The sequence below is a fragment of the Tympanuchus pallidicinctus genome, unplaced genomic scaffold, assembly GCF_026119805.1.
Source record: "Tympanuchus pallidicinctus isolate F22 unplaced genomic scaffold, pur_lepc_1.0 scaffold1, whole genome shotgun sequence".
Taxonomy (NCBI): domain Eukaryota; kingdom Metazoa; phylum Chordata; class Aves; order Galliformes; family Phasianidae; genus Tympanuchus; species Tympanuchus pallidicinctus.
In genome coordinates this window covers 48417924-48443669 of record NW_026294618.1, presented here as the reverse complement: position 1 = coordinate 48443669, position 25746 = coordinate 48417924, and the positions used below count along the sequence as shown (strand labels likewise).

Genomic DNA, 25746 nt, shown 5'->3' with positions numbered 1-25746 from the left:
AAAGAATATGTTACATCCATTATGTTGCTGAACAACAACAACAACAACAAAAAAAAAACAACAAAAAAAGCCCATACTGAAGTATTAAAATAAGCAAAGTATTTTATACTACCAATTTCAGCAAAACTTATTTTGAGAAAATTGCTATTAGATGGTAAATATTTTAAGAACCTGAAAGAACGCTTTATCTTAGAAAGTGTGAGCACTATAGTGAGAACGTATTTTAAATGGTATGTAATGTTTTAATATACAAATTACAGGTTCAGCATTTGTTGAGGTTTTTTTTCTTTTTTCCAAAGATAAATATATGAATTGTGTATGAATTGTATGAATGTGTAAGCAGTTGACTCCTATGCTATAAGAAATACATAGATCATGCAGTGAAGTTGTGTTTAATGCTTACGGCATTTTTAACATGGCTTCTATCATGTGAAGTAACAGAACTATCCATAATGACACATACAAAAAAACATAATAAATTCATCTGTTATCACTTGAAATAAGCCATATTGTTAAACAGATAAGCTGAGCCTTAGAGGACACTATGGTAATGAACACAAGCAAAGGAAAAAAACAGGTAAGAATTCAGAGAAGGTCAGATATTCCTCTTTTCAGTTCATATTGAAAGCTAAACTGCCAGATTCCAGTGTTGGATTTTTTGGGTTTTTTTTGTTCAAAAGCCCTTTTCCCTTTTTGGCCCTTTAATGTTTTTCCTGTAAAAGAAAGGAAGATACAAATCTAGGGATTCTAATATACGTCTATGTATAAAAAAACGTAATGTGCATTTCTAATGATCTAATGGCTTTCCATGAGTGTGTGGCACTCACTATATAATTTTTCCCCATATAATAGACAGTTAGCACATGCAGTCATTCTATTATGAAAATTCAGCTGCCTGCACAAAGAGAATTCAACCTATCACGATGTAGTTATTAAAAGTTCCCTACTGGTATAATACACAAATTCTGCATTAATCTGGTATTAGCCATTTGTGATTGTGACCTCAGGCTGCTGGATTTCAAAAAGCTTTTGGCTGTTGCTTTCAGGTGTAGCATTTGAATATTGGGTAGTCTGTGTGGAGCTAGGAGTTAGACTTGATGATCCTAGCGGGTCACTTCCAACTTAGGTTATTCTGTGATGCAATGGGTGAGTGACATGAATCCTACCATTTGGTGATGAAGCAGTGGAATCCAAGTGTACAATACTCTGAACTGAAATTGACATAAAAGCACAAGTAATAGAAAAGGGAATTCACAGCAGTAATCTAAGTAATACATTTTAATGTGTGAAGGCTGCTCTGAGAGTAATGCGGACTATTTTGTTACGTAGACCCATGATGTCAGACATAGAAAACTGTGTCTCTGAATCTATGGATTTTGGAAAGACACTGTATTGTTAGTTGGATTAAAGCATGACAAAATAACAAATTTTTACCTTGCATTACCAACCATCCAATCTCTAAAAAGTGTGTACACTTCAAAATAAGTTCAAAGATGTCCAGTCACTGTTGACTTGTGTAGAAAGAAGACAGAGAAACAGTGTTACTGAGAGTAAGCATAGACTGTGGGCAGTGGGAGGGGATCTGAATGAGCTCACAGACAGCTTTGCAAAAATTTTCTTTCAGGGAGCATGTTTATGACATGTACTGACATACTGTTCCTTAAAAATGGTTTCTTTTTCCCCCCCTCCTCCCTCACTATCTCCTGTTTTTTGCTATAATTCAGTAGAACTCCTTGATATTATGAAATCAGATCTTTTGCACATACATTCAGAAATAGAATAATATTTGTAGATAGTGCTGCACTTGTTCACTGACATACCTCACAATAGTAGGTATTAAACAACAATGACAGTACTCTGTTCAACAGTTTGGATTTCTAAAGGAAAGTGCACAGAAAACTCAGAGTCAAATGCTTTTCTTTACACAAATTGCAGCTGTTTAATTTTAAAGACAGAATGTGCTTACTTAGTATTAGAGACTTCTGAAAGCAGTGTATTTTATAAAATAATAATTTAAACAGCAATGAAAATATTTGGTTTAGGCCCATGTAAGTCTGAAAAAGGAGTATTTATATAGTACTCTGTATAATTCTTCTAAAAGTATGTAGAATTAGAGACAACTGTAAACATTACTCTTAAGTCACATGTTCATCAATGTAAGCTTCAGGTTGTGGATCTGCAGAACTTACTGCAGGTAGGAATGGGGTGTTGAACTATTAGTTTCAGTTTTGTGTAATAAATACTTCTTGTTTCATAATGTAGCTAATTTTTTCTTATAATACTAATTTTTCACTTGCTGAACTACTTCAGGATATTATAAAAGAAGCAGTATATTTAGTTAGGTATCTCCAAAAGTAATGCCTGTTTTATTTCCATGGAAACTACAGCAGATAAAAAGAAAAAAGTAACACTATTTGATAAAGAAAATTCTCAGCTACAAAACACTGTTTTCAACATAGTCACCACGATTTTAACCATGCAGTTTTGCCAGCTATGAACGAAGTCCCAAATACTGTGCTCATAAAAATCTGCACCAGTGGAGGTGGACCACTGTCTCTGTCAGCACTGCTGAAATGCACCACCCACCACCTCACTGTGCTAGCATTCACTCTCTGATCTCCATAAGCATTCAGCAAGTTGTGGGGTGTCAGTTGATACAATGGCGGGATTCAGTGACAGATATTTGCTTCATACACACTGCCACATCAGATGCCATTTTGTCAGGCAGCCCCTCTGCTGCCATCTGTCTCGCTGCAACAAAATATAATGCTATCATTGGCGTGAAGGTTCAGCCTCTACTGCCATACCACCAGCATCCACCTGTAATGTTTGTGGCCAACATCATATAATAGGAGGCATTACGCTTGGTGCAGCCCTTGTCTTTCTGTTATTCCACAAAACAAGAAAGGAAAAGATTTATGAAAGAGAATTTTAATGGCTTATTCTGTATTGGCTTGAAAGTCAACCAGTCTCTTAAATTTTGCCTTAAAATTAGTCAAAACTGAGAGATGAATAAATATATGATTTTTAGGCATGAGATAGCATAGGGCTTTTAGGAAATAGATGTAGTAAGCACCACTGCATTCTTTTCACTCCCTAAAGTATAATTGCATTTTAATGTTGAGGTAGCTGTGGTATGTGAAATAATTTGTTCACTTTACTTGTACTTACATTATGTGTACTGTTAATTAAGAGCATGTGATTTTAATTGAAGGAGTGTTAATTGTCATGCTTTATAATGATAGAAGATACGAATCATAAACATTTTTTTTTCCTCAGGTTGCCATGCTGTTTAGATTGGTCCTTTTTCTATTTATTAAAAAGCATTATGATTAGCAGGAGGTTTTTGAAATATTCTTGAGTAGTTCTTCAAGATCTTATTCATTATAAATTGAAGCAAGTCTTTTTATTTTAAACCAGTCTCTCTATGTAACTTTTCTTTAAACAAATTATATTTCCCATTTAGAAAGCATTGCTTTCTTTTGCTTGTTGCATGTTTGCTTTCCACCTTCCTTTTTGTAACTCTCGTCTTCCACATTTCTTTCCTTTAAATGTACTGCTAGAGCCAATGAACAGTGTTATGTAATTTCTCTAAAATCTTCTGATCACTAACATTTGAATGATATGGCTGGGACATTGACTCTTGCAACAGATTTTGGGATATTGGTAGGATGTCCATTGAGTTCTTCCTCTTGAGGAGAGGCAAGAATATGGTAATAGCAAGAAGGAATTGTGTCTTGGAAGTATTTCTTTCTTGCTTTAATTCTACCAGAGTCGTATTCTGTGTGAAGGCCTAAATAATCTTCCAGTTATTTTTTATCAACCTTTTCTCTGTTACACGAGAACTGATTCAATTTACTAGTGAGCCATTTTCTACTATTTTATCCAAAGGAAAAGGTAAAGGAAAGCAGCATCTTACTGCTAAGTATGCATACTGGATGTAAGGGAAAAGACTTCTGCAGCAGTGATAACTGGGAAGTTCACATGGCCTGCAAATCAGTGACTCCTGTTTAATAATCCAAATTTAAAAGAGGACAGAGTCCGCATTACTAATGAAATGGAGCTGCAACAGGATTGTCTGCTTTCACATTATATAATTGTTATATAATTGTGTATTTGTTTAGTTTATATATTAATATATTTGTTAGGTTTGTGTCACAGTTCAGCCTGGTTTGGCCTACTTCTGTGACAAGGAGGCAAAGGGACCCATGGACCCATGGCCCTGGGAAGTGAGGGAGAAGGGAAAAGGTCGGGAGATAGGACTGGACTGAGGATAATGGTGACAACAAGCTAAGGAACTTGATTTACTAAATATAGTGGTGGAATGTGAGATAACACAATAGAATACAATATGATTAGAATTGAAACTAATCAATCAAATGAAATGAGAGAGTTTCTGAAACTGAAGTCCTTGCGGCAGTGCTGTAGGTAGAACAGCCACGGTGCAAGGAAGAAAGTCTTGTGACTCCCCGTCAGTTTTGTCTTTCCTTCCAAATGGAAAATGGAAATGGAAAAATGAAGTTTTCTAGGAGTTGTAGTTGATTCTTCTCTTTTCAGACCAAGAAACTGGAAATACTGACTATCCATGGAACTGCAGCATTAACTCTTTAACTCCAGTACACTGTATGATATTATGTTGTGGCTTTGCTTTCAGTATGACAATTATAACCTTTGGTTGTTTAGAAAGATGATGTGTGGAGGCATGTTCTCTCATTATTATCAACTTTTGTTCAATCTGCAAAGGCAGTTTGAAAAGCTTTACATGGTTGGAGCTTCCACGTGCCTGTTAATGCTTTAAAACTAACTAGGTGCCTTTCAGTTTCTATTTTTTATAGACTCTTCTACTGATCTGGAACTCACGATAGTAATTGTAACTTGCTTTTTGGACTAGTATTCTCACTGGAGCTCAGGCAGTTACTCAAAGCATAATAAAGAATAAATCAAATGTATAATATAGGCTTTGATGTGAAGTGTTTTGAGGTTATCCCCCATGATGACAACACTGGAATTATTTCAGGAAAATTTTGATTCGGGCTTCTCTGGTGGTATCCATATTCATGTATGAAGAAGGGAATTATCCTATGAGGTCCCAGTCTTCATTGTTGCTCTCATGTTTTTAATATTGATTCCTGAGGGAGAAGCATAGACCATAACTTGTCCCATAACTGAGCTCTCTACAAAGCACTCTGTGTATTTACACTAAGCTGAATCATCCATGCCTGTATTTATAGCAGATGGTTGTAGGCCAAGAAAAAACCTGTTCCTGAAGACTAGCCTAGCCCTCCACTTAGGGGTCACATCACTAAAATGCCTTATGGACAGCACAGATGTACGCATTTGAGGTTTGGTCAACAGTTGTGCAGCGCCTGAACAAACAAATTACTGAGATAATGGTATAGTTTACTTTGGATGTACCTTATTTCTTTTTTTCCCTGTGGTGGATGTACTACTTCTGCTCATAGCATAACATTTTGTTTTTTACTGCTGGAACTAAACATCCGGTCTGGCTGAGATGAAGGTAACTTGTTTTTGTTTGTGGCTAAAACAACATTGATAACACACCAGTGTTTTGGCTCACACTGTGCAAGCACTGCTCAGGAGCAGGACTTTCTCTTTTTCTTACTTCCCAGCAAGTAGTCTGAGATACACAAGAGCTGGTGCTTATTGGCCAAAAGGATATACCATATAATAGCATACCTGGCAATGAAAACTTAGGTGTGGTGGGATTTGGTCTTGCAGGTAGCTGTTGCTTAGAGGATGGCAGAGCACTGAACTGCTTGTGGGAAGCGTTGTGTCACTACCTTTCAACCACTTGTGTTTTTTCCCATCTTTTCTTTACTTACTAAGCTGCCTATCTTGACCCATGTGTTTTCTCACTTCTACTTTTCAGCTTCTCTCCCCATCCCATCATCTCTGTACTCTTCAGCCAGCTCTATTATAAATGTTGATAAGATCCCCACAGAGCCGTCTCTTCTGCAGACTGAACAATCACAGCCTTCTTAGTCAGTATCCCTGTTAGATGGCCTAAACCTTTATCATGTCATTTGAATGTCCTAGCAGGGGCTGTTTATGTTCGGCTCTTTTGTATTTTGCCACTTTCTCTTCTGCCGAATTCTGTTTACCTGTGATCTGCTTTGTTTTTCTGCTTTGCCTTGTGTATTGGAGATGCTCTAAGCATCTTTAGCTATCAGTCTTCTCCTTGTGGCTTTTAGCTGCTGGAAACCTCAAACAGGTTCTTTACCACTTAAAATTATCCTACTTAATGGAAGAAAAGGTCCAGTTTCATGGTCGTGATTTTGGTACACTTCTGGTGGATTATTGTTCTATATAGTAACGAAAAAAAAGCCATGCAGCTGATATGTCATTTCTTCTTAGGTGATCTAGAGAAATACTGAAAATGAATCAATGTCAGGAATAGTTAACATAAAATAAATAGACCTTGAAAAGGCTTGAACCGGTATGAAAAAAATCAACAGCAGCAAGAAAAAATATGTACTATTATAGAATCATAGAATCCTTAGAGCTGGAAGGGACCATGGAAAGGTCATCTAGACCAACTTTTCTGCAATGAATGGGGACATTCACAGCAGGATCAGAGTGCTCAGAGCCTAGTCCAACCTGGACTTGTAAGTCTCCAGAGATGGGGTGTCCACCACGTCTGAGCAATTCCAGTGCTTCACTATCCTCACTGTAAAAACCTTTTTCCTTACATCCAAGTTAAATCTACCCTTTTTAAGCTTGAAACCATTTGTCTTTGTCCTGTCATCACAGACCCTGCTAAAGAGTCTGTCCCATTCTTTTCTGTAGCTCCTGATTAGTTATGGAAGGGCCCCTATCAGGTCATCTCAAAGCCTTCTCTTCTCCAGCTCTTCCAGTCTGTCCTCGTAGGAGAAATGCTTCATTTCTTGGATCATTTTTGTGGACCTCCTCTGGATGCATTCCAACTGGTATGTGTCTCTCTTGTGCTGAGGACTTGGCATCTAGATACAGTACTCTAGCTGAGGCCTCATCAGCACACAACAGAGGGGCAAGATCACCTCCTTCAACCTGCTGGCCATGTTTCTTTTGATGCAGCCCAGGACACTGTTGGCTTTCTAGGCTGCAAGGGCACATTGCTGGCTCATATCCAGTTTCCCAACTACTAGTAACACCACGTCCATTTGAAAGGACTGTGCTCAATCCTTTCATCCCCTAGCTTGTATTGGTAGCAGATGTCTCGACTGAGATGCAAGACCGTGTATACTTTGATTTATTGAATCTGGTGAGTTCTCCTGGGTCCTGTGCTCAAACCTGTCTGGGTCCCTCTGGATGGCATCTAGTCCCTTGAGTCTGTCGACCTCACCGCACAGCTTGTGTCATCCGCAAACTTGCTGAGAGTGCACTTGACCTCACTGTCAATGTCGTTGATGTAGCTATTAAAGAGCATTAGTCCTAGCACTGACCTCTGCAGGCATCACTCTTCACTGATCTCCATCCAGGAAATTTATATTGGCTATCCTTTGATCACAACTGTGAATTTGTGGGTTTTAAATCATCCATAGAATGGTCTATGAATTTTTGCCATTGTCAGTAGAAGTATTTTGCGAATTTCATGGAAGAAACAAGCATTGACTAATAGACTACAAATTTCAAACAAGACACAGATCATATCAAGTCTTACATAAAGGCAAACAATAATACTGGTGATAATTTATTAAGTGTTCTAAGATTGTAATAAAGATATATAAGAATAGCAGCAAGAATGCTTATTTGTATCGTTTCGCATGAATAGGAAGCCTTCAGTGAAATTATTCTGTTTCTGTGTTAATGATGAACAGATTAATATAAAGAAAAAGACAAGGAATTGAATTGACCTACGTCAGATTCATATGAAGTGTGATGGATTAGTTTCACTGTTAACTTGCTCTGAAGTTAAATATATATATATAACTTGTATGTAATGTACTACTGTGATTATTAACCGTTCTTTTGAGATTTTCAGAGATATGGAAAACATCAGATTTGCTGTGTTAGTTGGATGTTAAATATTTTATTGTTTTTGAACTGCTGTTAAATGTGGTCATACAGTCATGAAGTGCTTATGAGCGTATTTTCTGAAGGAAAGATGTATTTCTATCTTGTCTCTCTCCAATCCTCATGCTGCCCAGAATAACCTGATTTTTAAATTACCTTACCAGCCTATTATTGAATAATGTCTTCATGTCACATAGAAAGGACACAGACTGAATAAAACATTCTGTGGTATAAATTCAAAATCATACTGAGCTGACCAATGAAGAATCTGCTAGGAACTATTCCCTTTTTGCTCAAGGTTATGACACTTGAGTGGTTTAAAAGGATATAGAAGAGCATTTCTAAGCCAGTTCTGTCTGAGTGTTTTTCAGATCCTGAAACTTCCCTCCCTTTCTCCCATGTTGAGATCTCATAAACGTGTTCACTTTTGTCTTATCCTGCATTAATGCTATTCTGACTGATACGCTATCATTTTGATGTGTCCTTCTGCAGGTTGTTAAATGTGCTATGCTGTGAGCTTAATACCCTTTTGCTCTTGGAGACTCAGTATAAAGTGTCACAAGTTTTACTCACTGCTCAGGAAGAAAATGTCACGGAAGCTTTGGAAGGACCAGGGTGAGAACTGACCAATGTAAATGCTACTTTTGTCAGACTTTTCTCCTCAGAATATATGAGTAATGTAGTGGCTTTAAATATACAGATGCTCTCAATGAAGTTGTCATCTAATCTGTTTTTCTTATGTGCACGCTTGTCATCAGTCTCAAATTAACAAAAGATGCAGCAGACTTGTTCTGTTTCTTACTTCCAACTCAAAAATGTAAATGTGAAGGTGTTTTGTTTGCATCAATCTTATTTCTTTTTGTGTGTGTGTGAATGTAAACACACATTTTAAAATAATTTTGTTATTCTTTTTATGTATATAATGTTATTCATGTTCATGTAGGTGGGTATAAAGTGTAGGTGGGGCATTAAGGTGGGCCCGAGTGAACCTAATGAGGTTCTACACAGCAAAGTGCAAGGTTTTGTATTTGGGCTGGAGGAATCCCAGGCATCTATACACACTGGAAGGAGTGGTCCTTGAGAGCAGCCCTGCAGAGAAGGACCTGGGGGTCTTGATGGATGAAAAACTTAACACGAGCCAGCAGTGTGCCCTTGCAGCTCAGAAAGCAAATGGTATCCTGGGCTCCACCAGAAGAGGGGTGGCCAGCAGGGACAGGGAGGTGATTGTCCCCCTCTACTCTGCTCTTGTAAGGCCCCATCTGGAGTACTGTTCAGGTCTGGAGCCCCCAACACAAGAAGAGCTGTTGGAGAGGGTCCAGAGAAGGGCTGCAAAGATGATCAGGGGACTGGAGTACCTCTTCTATGGAGACAGGCTGAGGGAGCTGGGCTCATTACAGCCTTTCAGTACCTAAACGGAGCCTACAAACAGGAGGGGAATCAACTCCTTGAAAGGGTAGATAACAGCAGGACAAGGGGAAATGATTTTAAGTTGAGGGGGGGAAGATTTAGGTTGGATGTCGGGGGAAGTTTTTTACAGAGAGAGTGGTGAGGTGCTGGAACAGGCTGCCCAGAGAGGTTGTGGATGCCCCATCCCTGGAGGTGTTAGATGTTAAGGCCAGATTGGATGGGGCCTGGTCTAGTATTAAATGGGGAGGTTGGTGGCCCCGTCTGTGGCAGGGGGGTTGGGGATTCATGATCCTCGAGGTCCCTTCCAATCCTGGCCACTCTGTGATTCTGTGATGTACTGAAGGTACCAGTACTTTAATTTTTTTTTTTGTATTTGAAACTTAGTCATCTCTCCAACTGCAGAGTCTTTCTGTTGCTGTCATGTAAATAATAATGCTCGATGCATCTTTAAGACAAAAGCTTATTTGGTGGTCTGAAGCTGATAGTAATTTAGTCCTTGACACTTTGTCCTTTCTGTTAACATTCGAACACTAAGAACTAAACTCTTACCGTTGGCCATATGGGACCATGCAGAACTTGGATCAAACGGTGTGAGATAAATCTCAACAGATAAATGACATTATTACTATTTGAAGAAGAAACCTATTGTTTCTTTGAAAAGTAGCTCATACTATTTTGTAAGAAACTTGATGTGTAAAAACGGATTTTTATTCCTTTTAAAAATTTTAGCATCCTGGGCTGCACAGTGACTTCAGACAGCAAGCTGTGTGTTCCTAAATTCTAAGTAACTACTTATTTGTTAAGGCAGAAATTTGCTGATTGGCCAAATAACAAACAGATCTTGACATTCTATTAACTCTTTCTGTCCTAGTTACTGAACACATGGATGTAATAAAATTTGTGAAGTTTTGTTCTCTTTTTTTGTCTCCTAGTGCCAAGATGTCACTGATAAATTGGTTCTAATTTTATTTCAGCTATTTCTTTGTGTTATTTTGTTTTCCAGAGATTTTATTGTTGATAGTCTATCAGTTGAGAGAAACCATGTTCTTGTCAGAATAAATCTTATTGGAGGACCACAGGAAAGAATTTTGCCTTCAAGAGCTCTAGATAAGGTTAGAATAGTTTGAACAATTTTTATTTCTCTAACTCTCATCAATTGAACATTTTGTTGGTATCAGCATGTGGAAATTATTTATTATTAAGAAGTAGCAGTCCACCTTTAGCTTTATAAATGTCTACCATTGTCATGGAAAAAGAAATATGTTGTTGTTACTGTCTAGGTATTTAGTTTGCATGTGTTTGGGATTTGCTACATTCAGATGAAATTTTTGTGTTGCTTTATTTTAGTGGGTTTTTTTCACTATAAAATTGAATGCAATTTGTCTTTTTCTCGCTTTTATATTCCTGTATTTTCTTCATTGCCTCTTTTTTTACAATCCTTTTATGTGATGTTTTTTCTATTCTTGGTTTTTCATCTGTAGAATCTAATACCTTGAGCTTTCATCGATGTTCTAACAGTACAGTGTTTGTTAAGCACTTTCTTTAAATGTTTGCTTCTAACTGGCTGTCACTCTCATAAAGACAAAAAGAAAATTACTGTCAGCACAGGAAAGCCAGCTAGATCAGTGTATAAAATAGAAATGCAGTGTTTTTTTGCAAATGGCTATTTCCTTTTTGGTTGAAAAAAGAATCATAGCATCAAAACTGTCAGTGATATGCACCAGAACAACTTCTAGCTCAAATGCTTTATGGATTTTGTGTCCTTTAACTTCTAGTTATGAAATATTTTATCTTGCACTGTAGTATCAAGCATAATTTTGTGGCATAATCTGTAGTTCTGGGAACCTGATGTGTAGTAATTGAGAAAATACTATTAATTCATCTCCTGTCTTAATTTACTTTTTTGTCCTCTTTCTAGGGCAGTGATCCATATCCGTGGCCAATGTTTTCATCATTCCCTTTGCCAAAGTGCTATCTTGCAGAAGTTCCTAGGAAAGCTGATTTCAAACAAGGTACATACAAAGCATGCAAATACTGTAGATGTGGAACAGGCATATCTGTCAATTTATTTTTGTGGGTTTTTTTTTCCCCTTAGATTATAATCTCATGAATTTCTAAGGATTTTTTATTGTTGGCTGCATTTGTAGCTAAATAACTCAGTTTGGTTTTTTTTTTTTTTGGTCTATCTTTGTGCAACTGTCAATCTGCAAAGCTCTTTTTAGAAATCTAATTCCTATGCAAACCTCAAGATTAACCTTTTGGCTCAACTCAGGTGGGTGACTCATGAGATATATTTATATCATTTCTCTAGTAACTGAAGCAAGACATTATGGTTAAGATACAATTTTTTTGTACACTGTTTCCTTGATTCAGATCCCTGTGTTTACAAAGCTTGGTGGTGTGTGAAATAGACAGCGTTTAGGATAGTCGATTTCCACATTGAACATCAATTTAGAATGTGGGCAGACTGAAGAATCCTTTGAAGAACTATCTAGGCAAAGCAATTTAATTTATACAGAGAATCCATTTAAAAATTTTAATTTGCATAGACAATGCAGAAGAACATGCTGAATGAGTTACAGTAAATAAATCTTTATATTTGTTCATGTCCATTATATCCTTGAAATGTAATTATTAGAACTTATTTTTAAATTTCCTCAGCAGATGTTGATTTTTCAGAAGAGGCAGAAATTCTACATTAACAGTAGTCTACAACATGTATTTATAAACATCTGGAAAAATAAAAGAGTTGACAAAATTTATAAAGAATAGACTCTAATTCACCTCTCTGACAAGAGAAAAGACCATACTGTTACAAAATAAAGAAAACTTCTTTATCTTTACTTCAGTAATGCAAGACAGAAGGTAACTGTCAGTTTAAGCTAGTGAGTTGTGGGTACTGCAGTCTTCGGAAAATAGATACATTGGTGGGATCCTAGAGCAGAGCTACAAATTGTTTGAGGTGTAATGTGTGAATATATACTGAAATAATAGAATTACAGAATATTCCAAGTTAGAAGGAACCCACAAGGATCACAAGTCCAGCTCCTGGCTTCATATAAGTAGTAGAGTAGTGTAGTTATTCGTTATTCAGAATACAACTATTAAAAATAATGGATTTTTTTACTTGTAACATTAACTGCTGTAGGTTATTAAAAGTTAAACATTTTAGAACTGTATTATAGTGTAAAAGTTACGCTTCTGTTAGCACAGATCTGTTTATCTTCTCTTCTAGTTCTGCACTTGAGAGAGTTGGTGATAAGAGTGTCTGGAGAGTAGTGTCTGTAATTTTCCTGCAGTGGCACAGTCACTGCTTAGTATTTTTCACCATTCATTGTCTTCTCTCTTCCTGAGCTACAGTCCAGAATTGCTACCAAAGATCTTCTGTAATTATATTCCTAAAGTCTTTTGTTATTCTATCCCAGCTATTGTTTTCTGAATTCTGCCATTGCTTTATACTCTGGCTTGAGTAGAAACATGTTGCAGCGTTTCTGTTTTTTTAATCAGATTTGTTTTCAGCAGACTTTCTCTTTCCCTGCACTGTCCTCTGTCAAAAGACAGCTTTAATAGCTTGCCTGTTATCCTTTCTTGTTATCCTTTCTAAGTTAACACAAGCATCTTCATTGCCTGCACTTTTGTGGCTTGTCCTTCTTACAAGCTTTTTTTTTCATCTTTTTGAGATGCTTTGTCACAGAAAAACAGTTTTGTCATGCCTACAATTAAATAAGAAAGGGATTGTGACATTTCTTAGGTTTTCTAAAGCACTTATGAATTTTCTTTGCCTGCTTTAGGCACATAAGCTAGCTGAAGAAAAATGTCAAGAATTAATAAGCAACTTCTTATAGGGAACATAATCAGTATGATCTTACGGAAAGTTATAGTGTGATGGTTCAGATTTCATGTGCAGTAGTATACTGTAGGTTCAATAGCTTTGTGAACTCGTAAATAAGTTTATTTTTTGACAAAGCTGCACAAAGCTACTAATGCAAGCACAAACAAGTGGATGGTATGCGAAAATATAACCAACTGCGTGTAAGGAAAAACATGAGCTTCAGGATATGAATTAAATTGCATACGCTTCTCTCAATGATTTCTTGTTACTGTCAAACCTATTTAATAGCTCACTGTCATCTGAAAAGGAAGGTCTTACCTATCATATGGAGACAAACTGCGAAGAAAAATATGGGTCAAATTAAGAAGCCAGGAGGAAGCAGCAGAGATGGTTATGTCATGGTCTTGAAAGCCTACTTTCTTGAAATCATTGAGGCATTTTTGTGTAGTTTTATTTCCATTAGTGGAATCAAAATTTTGTCTTGGTCTGTTCGATGACTTGATTGCTTAAGTCTCAACTTGTAGTTTCTGATCCAAACTAAATTACTACAGTCCTTCAGGAAGTGAAAACTTGTGTAACTTGTAGAAGAGTGTTGTTCTGCAGTTCTGAGATTTTCTTTAACCTTAATCTGTTACAGAAATGATGGAAAAGGAGAGAAAAATAACTAAAAATCCTATTGATGATACTCTAGGAGTCAGTCCTTCTTTGGATTAATTTTTCATATTCACATAAACTGTTTGAAGCATCAGTGAATGTTATTTGGAAAGATAATAACTGAGAATTTAGTTGAGGATAAAAAAAGAAATTTCATGTTAGTTAATTTGGAAGAGGTAGTAATGTTAATAATTAAATTGCTATAATCAGCTTTTTTGAAATAGTATATGTTGTTTTAATAAATTTAGTAAGAGGAAAACAATTTACTGATTATATATCATTAAGGGCTTTAGACCAGCTTACTCTATATGCATTATAGTAAATCTTTTGAAAATACTTTAATCAGCTTAAAATAATACGATCATTTGAAATAGTATTTCTATTGTAGAAACAATTAAGTTGTGTTTGAAAACTGAATACTGAAACGCTATGCACATATGAAAGTAATGAAAGGATTTGTAAAGAGCAATAGATTGGCTCAAATGCTTTTTGAGTATTTAATAAGTCACCTTTTAAGACAGAAATCAATTCTACAGTGGTTGGTGGTGTTTAGTTCTGTTTTTTCCAAGACATAGAAACAGAGCAGAGGAGAATAGCCCAGACTGTGATCTTTTCAAAGTGATAGGAACTGCATGATCCCACAGAACAGAGATTGCTCATAGTTGGAGTGAGTTCATATGCATTTACCTTTTATTATTATAAAAACTTTTTTTTTGTTCTCAAGTTGACAAGAGAACCCATAGCACTCTCAGTTACTCTGGGAATCAAGTAGATTGAGGAGAGATGCGCTTATTGATTGCTTCCATTTTTTTATGGCCAGTATTTTATGCTAAAAATCTGTTTTCTCTTACATGTAATTACCCTTATAAATTGAAATTTGCTCTGCCTTCAAAGGAAAGAAGAAATAAAAGAATGAGTAGATGAGTCAGTCCTTTCTATAATATTTACAGTTGTAAACAAATCTTGGATTTGGAAAGAAACAAACTATTAGTCAAAGCATATGAATGCATTCTTTTACTACTTTGTATGCACTGTTCAGTGTGCTGCTTCATCATGTATCCACATAGTTTTCCGAATATTTGGCATTCAGTCTGAATTCCAAAATAGAAATTTTAGGTGCAGAAGGTAATTGATTTAAAAAGATATATATTCAGACTTTTAAGTACAGACATCATTTTGTCAAAAGCCAGCGTAGCATTTCTATGTCTGATACAAGGTGGTTCTCCACTTGTCACTGTGATTGTTCTGTTCTCATACTTCTGTTTGGACTTCGCTAGTTGTGAAACTTACAGCCTAGACCAGGGATGTTTGATTGTAGAAAAATGATAGAGTATATGTAATTTCCTCTAACTTGGTTGAAAATAGAGGAAAAAAATAACTTTTAGCCAAGAGAAAAGAGTGCATGCTTTCTGTCCTTTTGTCACTGCACCAGTGGGCAATATTAATTTGGAATATGTGTTTCTGTATTGTAAAGAAAATCAGAATATGGCTTTAATAACAAGATAAGAGTAATAGTGAGGAGCAATCTTTGAAATTCTTTGTAATAAAGAGGGTTCTTAAAGATTTTTCTGTGAACTGTAGCACAGATTTGTTTTATAAAAAAAAAAAGTAATAAAAAGTTATCTGCTATTTTTGTGTCTTGTATGTACCAAAAGACTGTACTTTAATACAGTGCTCAGGTAAAGCACTCTGAAGTTAGAAAATGCCCAAATTATTCTTACATCTTGACAGCACCAGTGAAGAGCCTGTGGCTATGGAATGTGTTGGATGTATAAGATTAGATTCTTCAGAGAAGTGTGAAATTCTACATTTTTTCTAAATATTAATATCAAATTCACAAGGTAGTTATTGGGTCATATTTCAGTGACATCAAACATAAATGTTCAAAGAAGTCTTTTTCCCCAGTTTTGACTCCTTCTGCTGAAGTTGGGAAGCATTGGGGATTATTAGCACAGCTATTAGAAGAATTTTCATACCATTTGGGATCCAGTGCATTTTCACAAAATTTACTTCATAGATATGCCTCACAATCTGAAGGCATACATGTATATACCTTTATATCTATCCACAGAGTAAGTGTATGAAAAAAAGCTGCTGACTGAAGAAAGAAGAAATTTTCTGTGGAACACTGTTGCCTTGCTATGTGGAATGCTTCATCTAGCTTTCAACAAAATAATGCTACCACCTCACTTTTATTTTTAATCCATTGATGTTTGGTGGATGTTCTTTGCGTGTCTTTATTATTTTAGATTCTGTGATGAAATTTTGGTTTCAGAGATGAAATTACATGGAAATATCAATCTTATCTCTTTAAAATAAATTTCCAATTCTTTTAATTTTTGAACAAAGGTGTAATAAATTTAGTGCAGATACAGCATGTACCACAGCAGTAACAAAATCAGTTATTCTATTGTGTGTAAAATAGAATGCAGTTAGCTTCAGAGACTAGCTGCTCCTCCTATTTGTCATACAGTAAGGGATTCTTATTCTTTTCTTTGTAACATGTGACTTCTATAAAAAAAATAAAATTAAAAAAAAAAAAAAACAGGCAATAGCTGTATTCAACTTTTCTGATATTTGATATGGATCTACTTTGTCTCTGTCATGCTCTGTATCTAATAACAATAGTAACTAAGTTTTTTTTTAAAAAAAAAAAAAAAGGAAAAAAAAGCCAATTTAATCATTGCTTAACATTGAATAACACTAATTTTATTTCTCCTAGATAAAGTTCTTGACAAACTGATGTCAATCTTACAAAGTCCAGGTGGACAATCTGAGTGGGCTGAAATTTGCAGAAGGCAATTCTGCAAAATCATGAAAACCAGACCAGATACCATCAGTGGACCGAGTGAGTATGACTTACTGAGTTTAACAAAGCAAGCAAACAGAAGGCCTTTAGCATGCAGCTATTCTTTAAAGTTTCATTGAGTTATATTTTCTAAACAAGTACTCAATTTTGTCATAATTAAGAAAACTATTTCATTGTGATAGTCCCCAGGAAACAGGATTGACCAATTTCAGTAAATGTTTCCAGAATTTAGGCTTACTAAACATCTAATAATTTTCTCATTCAGGTTCTTTATTCTCATGTGCATTTTTAACAAAGGGTAAGCATATACTGGTTAATTGTTATAGATAAGTGAAAACAGTGGAAAACAACAGCAAAAAAAAGCAGGAATCACTCATATGGCAGAAATCATCAAATGCCTTAACTCACTTGTAATAAAATATTATACTTGTATAGCAATAAAGAAGCTAAGTGTTTTCAGAAATCGCTGACATCCAATTTAGTAAAAATTCTGAGTATGTTCAAAATAGTGTAATATTTTCTTTCATAGATGCCAAAGACTTCCCTTTAAATTCTTTAGGAAAGCAGCTAATAAGGTAGTGAATATATAAGAAATATTTTTTATATGGGATCAAGGTAACCCAGCAAGTGTGTTTCGCATAACAGACCTGAATTTTATGGTAGTTTGTATAGCTGTATGAAAGCAACGTAACAGTTTCAGGAGCTTTAAGGAAGTAATTTGCACAGGAACCTAGTTAGTATTTGCTAGTAAGTAACTTGTCATTTGTATAAATGTTGAAATAAAAAACTGAATGTAAATAACTGAATGTTTCTGAATTCTACATATCCGTGCTTATAATTTACGTTGTATATGCCCACAAATGCATGTATTCACAAAGCTTTGTGAAACAGGTGAGCAAATGGTGATTCATAACCATTGAGAAACAACTGAATTTATTTGTTGAGCTTCTGCTAGTGTAATAAAAATAAATAGTAACAATTAAAAAAAACGTATTTTCTAGCAAAAAAGTTTCATTTCCTTTTCTTGCATCTCTGAGATCTAGTAGTTCAGTGTATTTTTTCAGTGCTACATTGAAAGCACGAATAGTTCATCACTGTAAAATCAATTTTGTTTGAATGCAGCCTATGTTCCAGACTGATCTATTGAATTTTATTAATTTTATGTTGAAAATTATTAGTCTGTCTTTCTGTATCTAAAAGGAATTCTTTGTTGACAAAACATACTTTTTATTTAAAAAAAAAGGCAAACAGAGCATACATTTTAAATAGTGATTTACAAGGAGGAATGAGAATTCACTTTGTGCTTTGTAGTAGTCTATACATCAAAACCTGTGTAAGTTGTTTTCTGCAACTTTGTTGGAGGTACCATAAGCTAGAATTATAAATTAAAGAGAATCATTAAGATTTCTTAACCAGAACAGTAGGGTTAACTGTTTCCAATATAGATGTAAGTAAAAGTGAGCAAGAAAGTATCCACAGAATTGTTAAGCCTGGCATGGACTTCTGCAAGGCATATGTCTTGCTCTCCCACCAGCTTCATACTCCTTTTGTACAGTTTCTTACAATTTTATGTCCTTCTTGTATCATCTCGCCCACAAACTGCACACAGTGCTTGAGATGAGGCCACACCAATCCAGAGCAGGATGGGACAATCCCTTCCCTCGGCCACCAGCAGTGCTGGGCCTCATACACCCTGTGATATGGTTGGCCTTCCTGGCTGTCAAAGCACACTGCTGACTCTTTTTCAACTTGCCATCAACCCAAATGCCCAGATCCCTTTCCATGGGGCTACTCTCTAGCCTCTCATCACTCAGGTTACCCTGTCCACAAGCTGAAGCTTGTTGAAGTTCACATGACTGATGATTGCCCAGCCCTCTAGTTTTTAAAGATCTTTCTGCAAGGCCTCTCTGCCCTTGAGGGAGTCAGCAGCTCTTCCCAATTTTTGTGATGTCTGTAGAGCAACGATTGTGTTTTTCAACAACTCAGAGGCCTTCTGGATTCAAAGACATTGAAATACTGTTTTTAGAGTCTTTACTATCATACTATTATTTTTTGGATAGAAAAAGTTTTGGATTTCAACCTTCATTTGATACCTCCAAAGAAGGCCTGAGTAACTGCAGAGTAATTTCCCATATGTTCTCTTTTGAAGTATGTGAAAGAGAATTTTCTAGAATATGATTTCCAAATCAGGCAAACTGCATTTGACTTCACTTCTGAGTTGATACTCAGAGGAGCCTCTTTAACTTTACAAAAATTAAAAAAAAAAAAAAAATCTAGGTTCTTTTAGCTTAATTTAATTTTATTTAATTTAATTAATAAAGTGTGGACCAAGTCTCTTACCTCAAAGATCATTCAATTAGATGTAGATTCTTTCTGAGGTCTGCTCTTATTTTGAGTATAACCAATTTCAAAACAATATTTCATTCGCAGCAGAGGATTTTAGAATAATACAAAAAATACACTTTTTACCTTATTACGTTCTTACTTGATTTTTCAAGGGAGTTTATTTCAGAGTGAGGGAAACAGCAGGTCTTCCGCATCACACAGGAAGAGTAATTGCAGATGAGAGCTTCTCTCTTCTGTTCCTTAAAACAGTTTGGACCACCTTCCAATCCAACATCATACAATAACTGTAGGATTTGAAAAAATTGTTTTCCTCTTAATAAAAGTTACCAGGTTCATTGGTGTAATGGAATTACTGTCAGAATTTCTATTGTCTTTTCAAACAAAATGCTGGTTGTGCCTTGTCGTTTCCGTGTACACTAACTGAAGTCTCTCCTGTTGTCTTGGGAATTCATAGAAGTCCTCCCAGGACTCTATTAGGAATGGAGCTGCTTGCTAACTGTGTTTATCATTGATTTGTTTAACTGAATTATGCTTGATGGTATTGAAAATTTTGGATCCTAACTTTTAAATAAGTCAGCGGTCCAAGGACTACTGTTTGAAGCATCTGTGATTTAGTATGGAGTATGTTAAAATAACACCAATTACTTAGAGGAAAAATGAAAAAATTCTAGTATGTTTTTATGTTTCTGGCTTAAATTCCTCAGAGCAGTATTAGATAACCTCTCCTGGTTGGTACCTATTAAAACAGTTTGAGACATAGCATTTTTTAAATTAGTGTTCTTTTGCTGTTTAGAAAAAAATAGCATTACTTTCCTTTTGTACATTAGTTCTTTAAGGAAAAAAAAAAACATCCTGCAGGAATACAGCTTTTTTTATGAGCATGCTGTAATAATTTGGTTGATTTAAAAGCTCTTCCATTTAATTTTGTGTATTTTTATGTACTCGTAAATTAAAATTGTGTTTATTTTGAATAACCAGCTTAAATTTACTTGAGATAATTGTCAGTCTTTTAAAAACTTCTGTGTTTTTACTGTCAAACTATGATAATGTAAGAAGATAAACATTACCAGTAAGTTGTTAAGCCATGATACTCTGTGTATCCGAACATAATCTCTGCATTGGAATGTGGGCTATTAAAACAGTACTCACTCTGCTGTACAGTGAACATTTCTAGATTTTGTTTGGCTATTTTTCCAATAAATTGAAGATCACTGAGCCAGTTTCCATCTTTTTAAAGATTTCTAGAGTATGTTTACTTGGCAGCTAAATGATATAGCATTAAAGGATAAGAATTACAATAACTCCTTGTCATGTCACATGAACATGTATTATGTATTAACCGAATTTGCGCTGATAAACCTTAATGTGTCTTTTCCTCTCTGAAACTTGATTAAAAGCTTTTCCAAGATCCTGATAGGCATGCAAATGAATATTGCCAAATGGTTGAAATCAATTTTGTGCTCGAGTTTCAAAAAATTGCTTAGCAGTTGGTGAGCTGTCTCTTCTATTAAGTCAAGCACTGAACTGAAATATTTGACTAGTAGGTCAAGCGTGTGGATGCCTTCCAACAGAAAAGGGAAAAAAAAATACAATGTACTAATTTGATTTATATTTTCCGAATTAAGCAATATTTTAGTCCTTTAACATAGCTCCTGTTTGTTATTGTAGGATGGTATATTTCAGTAATCACAATATTAGTAGTCATACAGTGAACATATATCTGGTCAGAAGTTTGGTTTTTTGTGGGCTTTTTTTTTCTTGTTTTATTTATGCAATATTTTTTACACTGTTTGTGGACCACATTTCACTAAGTGTATTAATGAAGTTGTAAGGCTTTGTATTCTCACAAAGTGAGTAAACTGTTGCTCTTCTACAGTTTTTTTTTCTATCCCTATGTGGTTTATTAAAGCTGTAATAAAAATAGTTCCGTTCATAAGAATGCATAAGAATATAAATTACATGTTTAATACTTTTTGTTTTGATTTGCTAGTCCTTTGCATTAGAAAATTAGCTTTGTTACTGTTAGAGCTGGCTGTCTCTAACTGTGAATCTGTGTTTAGCTGTTGTAGTGGATATTATTTTTTCTATGAAGGGACCTCTCAGCGTGATAATAGCAAAACTAAGCCTTTTAGAAACTTTTTATGAACTCATTCATTGTAAATGGAAATGGATTTGTAAATGTTGGGTAATTAATATAAAAATAATGATGTAATATCACTTTGTTTAAAATAGCTGGAAGAAAAGTTGATTATGGTCTTGAAAGTTGTTTTCTTCATCTTTTTTCTGGCATAACAAGCAATAAGTAGAAGCTCTGCCTTTCTCCTCCTTGTCATACATGAAAATAGCTTGCACTGCAGACTCCTTCTTTGTTAGGATTCCTGTCAGCAAGGCTAATTCAAGATACTTCTGCTTCTCTCCATTGCTGTCTACACCACAGCTATTTACACTGTTGATGCTGCTATGGTAGTTTGTACAGATTCCCACTGAAATGGTTTATTGGAATTTTCCGGTTGTAAAATAGAAAAACATCCTGTGAATGCACAATGTTTTGTCAGGAATGAATGAGTAGAGGCTGAAGATTTAGTGCTATTATCTCGAGGTGATGCCAGGGAGATTGGAATGTTCAGACATTAAAAAAAAAAAAAAATCCCACCAGCAGCAACTCTTGTTACTCTCCAATCATGTTTTTGTGTTGCTGCAAGAAAGAATTTATATCACTAGTCTTTAAACTGGGCTTATGCAACAGCAGCTGGTTTGGAGCAACATTAACTCATCAAAAAATGTTCATCATTGCTATATGTTGAGTTATTAATGTGTCCCATTTCAGTATCAGTATCCTCCATGGAATATGTATAAAGGCTTCCTTGTATCCTTTTGTTAAATCTGTGAAATGGTGTGTTCACTTGAAGGAGCCTCAAACTTGCAGAACTGCGGAATCACAATTTTTTTTTTTTTTTAATGATCTTGTACTGAGAGATGTAACTAATATCCTAAGTAACATCCATTAAGGTGGGAGATACAATTTCTTACCTAGTGACCAGTTTCAGCAACTTGTTTATCTAGGTATGGACTCCAAGTTCCATGTCATGAACTGAATAAGGCTGTCACAATCATCTTAAAGTGCAGAAGTTCCAAAAGGAAATACTCCTGTCACTTAAATTTAAGTGTGTAGTTTTTTATCTTGTGATGACATTGTTGGTTTTATGTTGTTTACTAGAACCAGCACTTAAAACATCCTTCACTTGTGTCAGAATCATTTTGTGGTGGCTTTTTTTTTTCTTTTTTATGTACACTCAAAGAAAAAAAATAAGAGATAATGCACTATAGTTTAATAATAGTTATTATTTATTTTATTTATTATTTATATTGAAATGATGGAATAAATTCTGTAATCATCCTTCAAGGATTTAAAGATAATGTGAAAATTTCTATTGGCTTACACAGAATATATTCTTGGTAAGCCTATTCAAATTTAATTTAAGTTAGGAATGGTGTTGGGAATGTCAGAGCAGGTTGTATGCTTTGAATTGTTCCCCCAGAAACATGAATAAACATTTAGAAATTCAAATAACTCTAGTTACATACTGTCATTTTGTTAGGCAGTGTAGATCTTGATTTCATTCATCACCTTTAACATTTTAATGTTTTTCTTCTTTTTCCAGTTTTGGCAGAATTAATTGAAAAATTCGTTCTACATCTTTCTGAGAGTCGATCAAATTGTTATTTCAGTATGGGAAGATATGAAGGTCAGTTTCCTAATGATTTACTGCTGTGCAGTATTAGAATGTATGCATTTAAATGTATTTAAATCTATGTATTTAAATGTCTTTCCTTTGAAATATGTCTAACAGTCTCAGTGTTGTTGAAAATTTTCTTCAACAATTTGTAAATTTGTTACTTAACTAGTGGGAAATACCTAAGTTTGGAACAAAATATGATGTATTTGAAACAGTGCAGACAATTTCTGGTCTTTAGATGCTTTCACATTCCAATACGTCTAATGAAAGGAGATGCAGAAAAGTTGAGGTTGTGATTCAGAGTATTTCTTAATATTTATTTCAGGCTAAAAGATTTGCAGATCTAGTGGCATAAATATTAAAGATAACATAATCAACCTGGCTCATCTTTTGAAAGCTCTGTGTTATATAATCCACCCCAAAGTATGTCATTTATATTGCATTAAAGGATATACATTGCAGAATTGCAGTAATTGACAGATAAATCTGTGTGTTAGTTTCATATGGATGCCGTGAATACTGCCAAGAATAAAGGATAAATGATAAATTTAATTTATTCTGCATGTGAAGTAATACATTTTAATATTTTGAAGCACTTGCAAAATCAGAAAATATAGAAACATTGGTGATCTCTGCTGGAAATGCAGTTTCATTCTTTACTGGCTGTGAAGACTTTTTTTAGGTTGTAGTTTACTAATTTGGAGTATTCAGTTTGCCGCTAACTCTGGAGAAGCAAGCCTGCTTTGGGAAGAACCTGTTATTTATACTGACATTTGGTTTTTACGAATATAGAATGCAAATCCAAGTGTCCTTGGAGACTTCAGACTTCCCTTTGAAGTTTGAAAGTAAAAAAACCCCTTTAGTAATTTAAAGCTTCTCTTTCTTCAATGTAGTAACTTTGCCATTTAGCCATCTACCATCTGAATACTTGCTAACAGAATAATCTTTATTTGAGAGTCTTTAATTTAATGAAGAGAGTCGCTAAAGTGCCATTTGTGTCATTATTTTATTCCTCCTTAAAAGCTCAGTTCACATAAAGTTGCATTGAAAGATTCTTCTAAATTCTGCTAATTAAGAGTTTTTTGTTGTCCTGCATCACTCAGGAGGTATAACAAGCAACAAAGTGCTTTTCATTGACTCATAAAATTTGCTTTTTGTGTATATCTGACACTTCTCTGTGGAAATGATCATTTCAGTGATTCTGTTAAAAGCCCACATAATGTCTTCATGACATAAAAGGTTTGACATCTAGACTGCTCATCTTGCTTCTCTCATTATTTCTTCTTAGGTCATAGTTTAAGGTATGACAATCTCCAATTATACAGAAGGCTCAGGTGCATTTTCTTTTTCTGCTTTGGGGGATGTCTATCTCATTTTTCTTGGAGGAGAGTATAGTCCAGACAACTTTCCAACAAATCACGCTACTTCTAAAATTATTTTTGTTACTATTATTTTTTTAATCAATCACCCTGGTATGTGCAAAATGGTTTTTTGTATTTTATAACCTTTTTTTTTTTTTTCTTCCATGCATTCTTACACAGGCTCTATCGATCATTAACTTTGAAAGGTCATATATGTTTACAATTCTCAAACAAAAATTCCATGATGCATTGTGTCCTCAGTGCTTTAGCTGCTAAGTGGAAAAAAAGTGAATTTCAGAGTTCAGGGGTATGCAAAGTCCTTCTCCTTTTCTTTGGGAAGATTTTTTGTTTCTCCTACATAATTTTAAACAATTGGTGTTATCAGATATTTCACTCTCTCCAAACATATATTCATGTGCTCTTATTGTAAACAGTATCATTTTAGAAACACTAAACGCTAAATTAAATCCTAAGGTAACGGAAAGTAAATAACTGGAGTTTGAAGCTGGAGTGAAAATATTCAATTTCAAAAATTAAATACAGTACTTTCTTTTCTACAATAAAAAACTTCAAAGACTGGCTGATGAACAATTTTCCATCACAGTATTCCCTGATATTCTAAGAGGAAGTTAGAAACGGGATAGTGAGAGGCCTTCTGAACAATAGTTAGGAACCTGGACGTTAGTTAATCATATGTAATGTAGGCAAAGGTCAGGTGTTTTCTTCTTGCTTTCTCTCCCTGTCAGTTCTGCCATTATCACACATTCTTTCTGTGAGTTCTTCAGTCCTGGAAAGAGTGTTGTTCAGTCAAACTGCATGATTCATCAAAGGTTTATTTTGCATTTGATATGAAGACAATTACTAAAATTTCATAGTGCATCTTTCAGATAGTTTAGCAATGAGTGTCCAGGAAAACTAATTAAGAACAGTAAATTCATTCTGATTGTCATGAAAGTGAAAAAAAAAAAAAAAATCTGTTTCTAAAATTGAATCTGTGATCAAACATCACTCTGGAATAGTAAAAGGGCTTGACTGTATGAATCAGTTGAATAGCTAAATTGACACTCATTTCTGTTCCTTACTTCATAAAAGATACAGCATGGTTTTCTACAAAGACATGGAATGTGAATAATAATTGAATAATGTTTGATCAGATTTATGTGTATTTCTGAGAATTTTATGCTGAAGTCAAAGGTTGGAAATTCTCAAAGGAGAACAGTTCTATCTTGAATGACTTGTTCTTTCGTATTATCTTTTCTTTATACACGTGTTGTGGTTTAACCTAGCAGGTAGCTAAGCACCACGCTAGTTGTTCATGCACTCCAACCCTCTTCCTTGTAGGGTCAGGCTGAGAATCGGGGGAAAAAAACCCAAAGTAGAGCTTGTGGGTTGATATAAAATTATTTTCTAATACAGAGAAAAGGAGAAGAATAATATGAATGTGTGTGTGTGTGTGTGTGTGTGTGTGTGTGCATATACATATATATGAATTTATATAACAAGAGATGCACAAGTAATTGCCACCCACCAACTAATGCCTAGCTAGCTCTTTGAGCAGGAGTAGAGAGCCAGATGAACTCCCACTGC

The 25746-nt window shown here is 35.0% G+C and overlaps 1 protein-coding gene across 6 annotated transcripts in view; it reads left to right on the top strand.

The window, feature by feature from the left end:
• Positions 1 to 25746, top strand: part of TBC1D32 (TBC1 domain family member 32) — an 80915-nt gene that overhangs the window by 37871 nt on the left and 17298 nt on the right. For 4 of the 6 annotated variants that reach the window (XM_052680337.1, XM_052680329.1, XM_052680360.1 and 1 more), the window contains 5 exons: positions 8506 to 8628; positions 10424 to 10532; positions 11339 to 11432; positions 16629 to 16754; positions 22724 to 22807. In XM_052680337.1, the coding sequence (XP_052536297.1) occupies positions 8506 to 8628; positions 10424 to 10532; positions 11339 to 11432; positions 16629 to 16754; positions 22724 to 22807 (536 nt within the window). The remainder of the gene's footprint in view (positions 1 to 8505; positions 8629 to 10423; positions 10533 to 11338; positions 11433 to 16628; positions 16755 to 22723; positions 22808 to 25746) is intronic. The other 2 variants (XM_052680353.1, XM_052680345.1) reach the window with 2 other exon arrangements.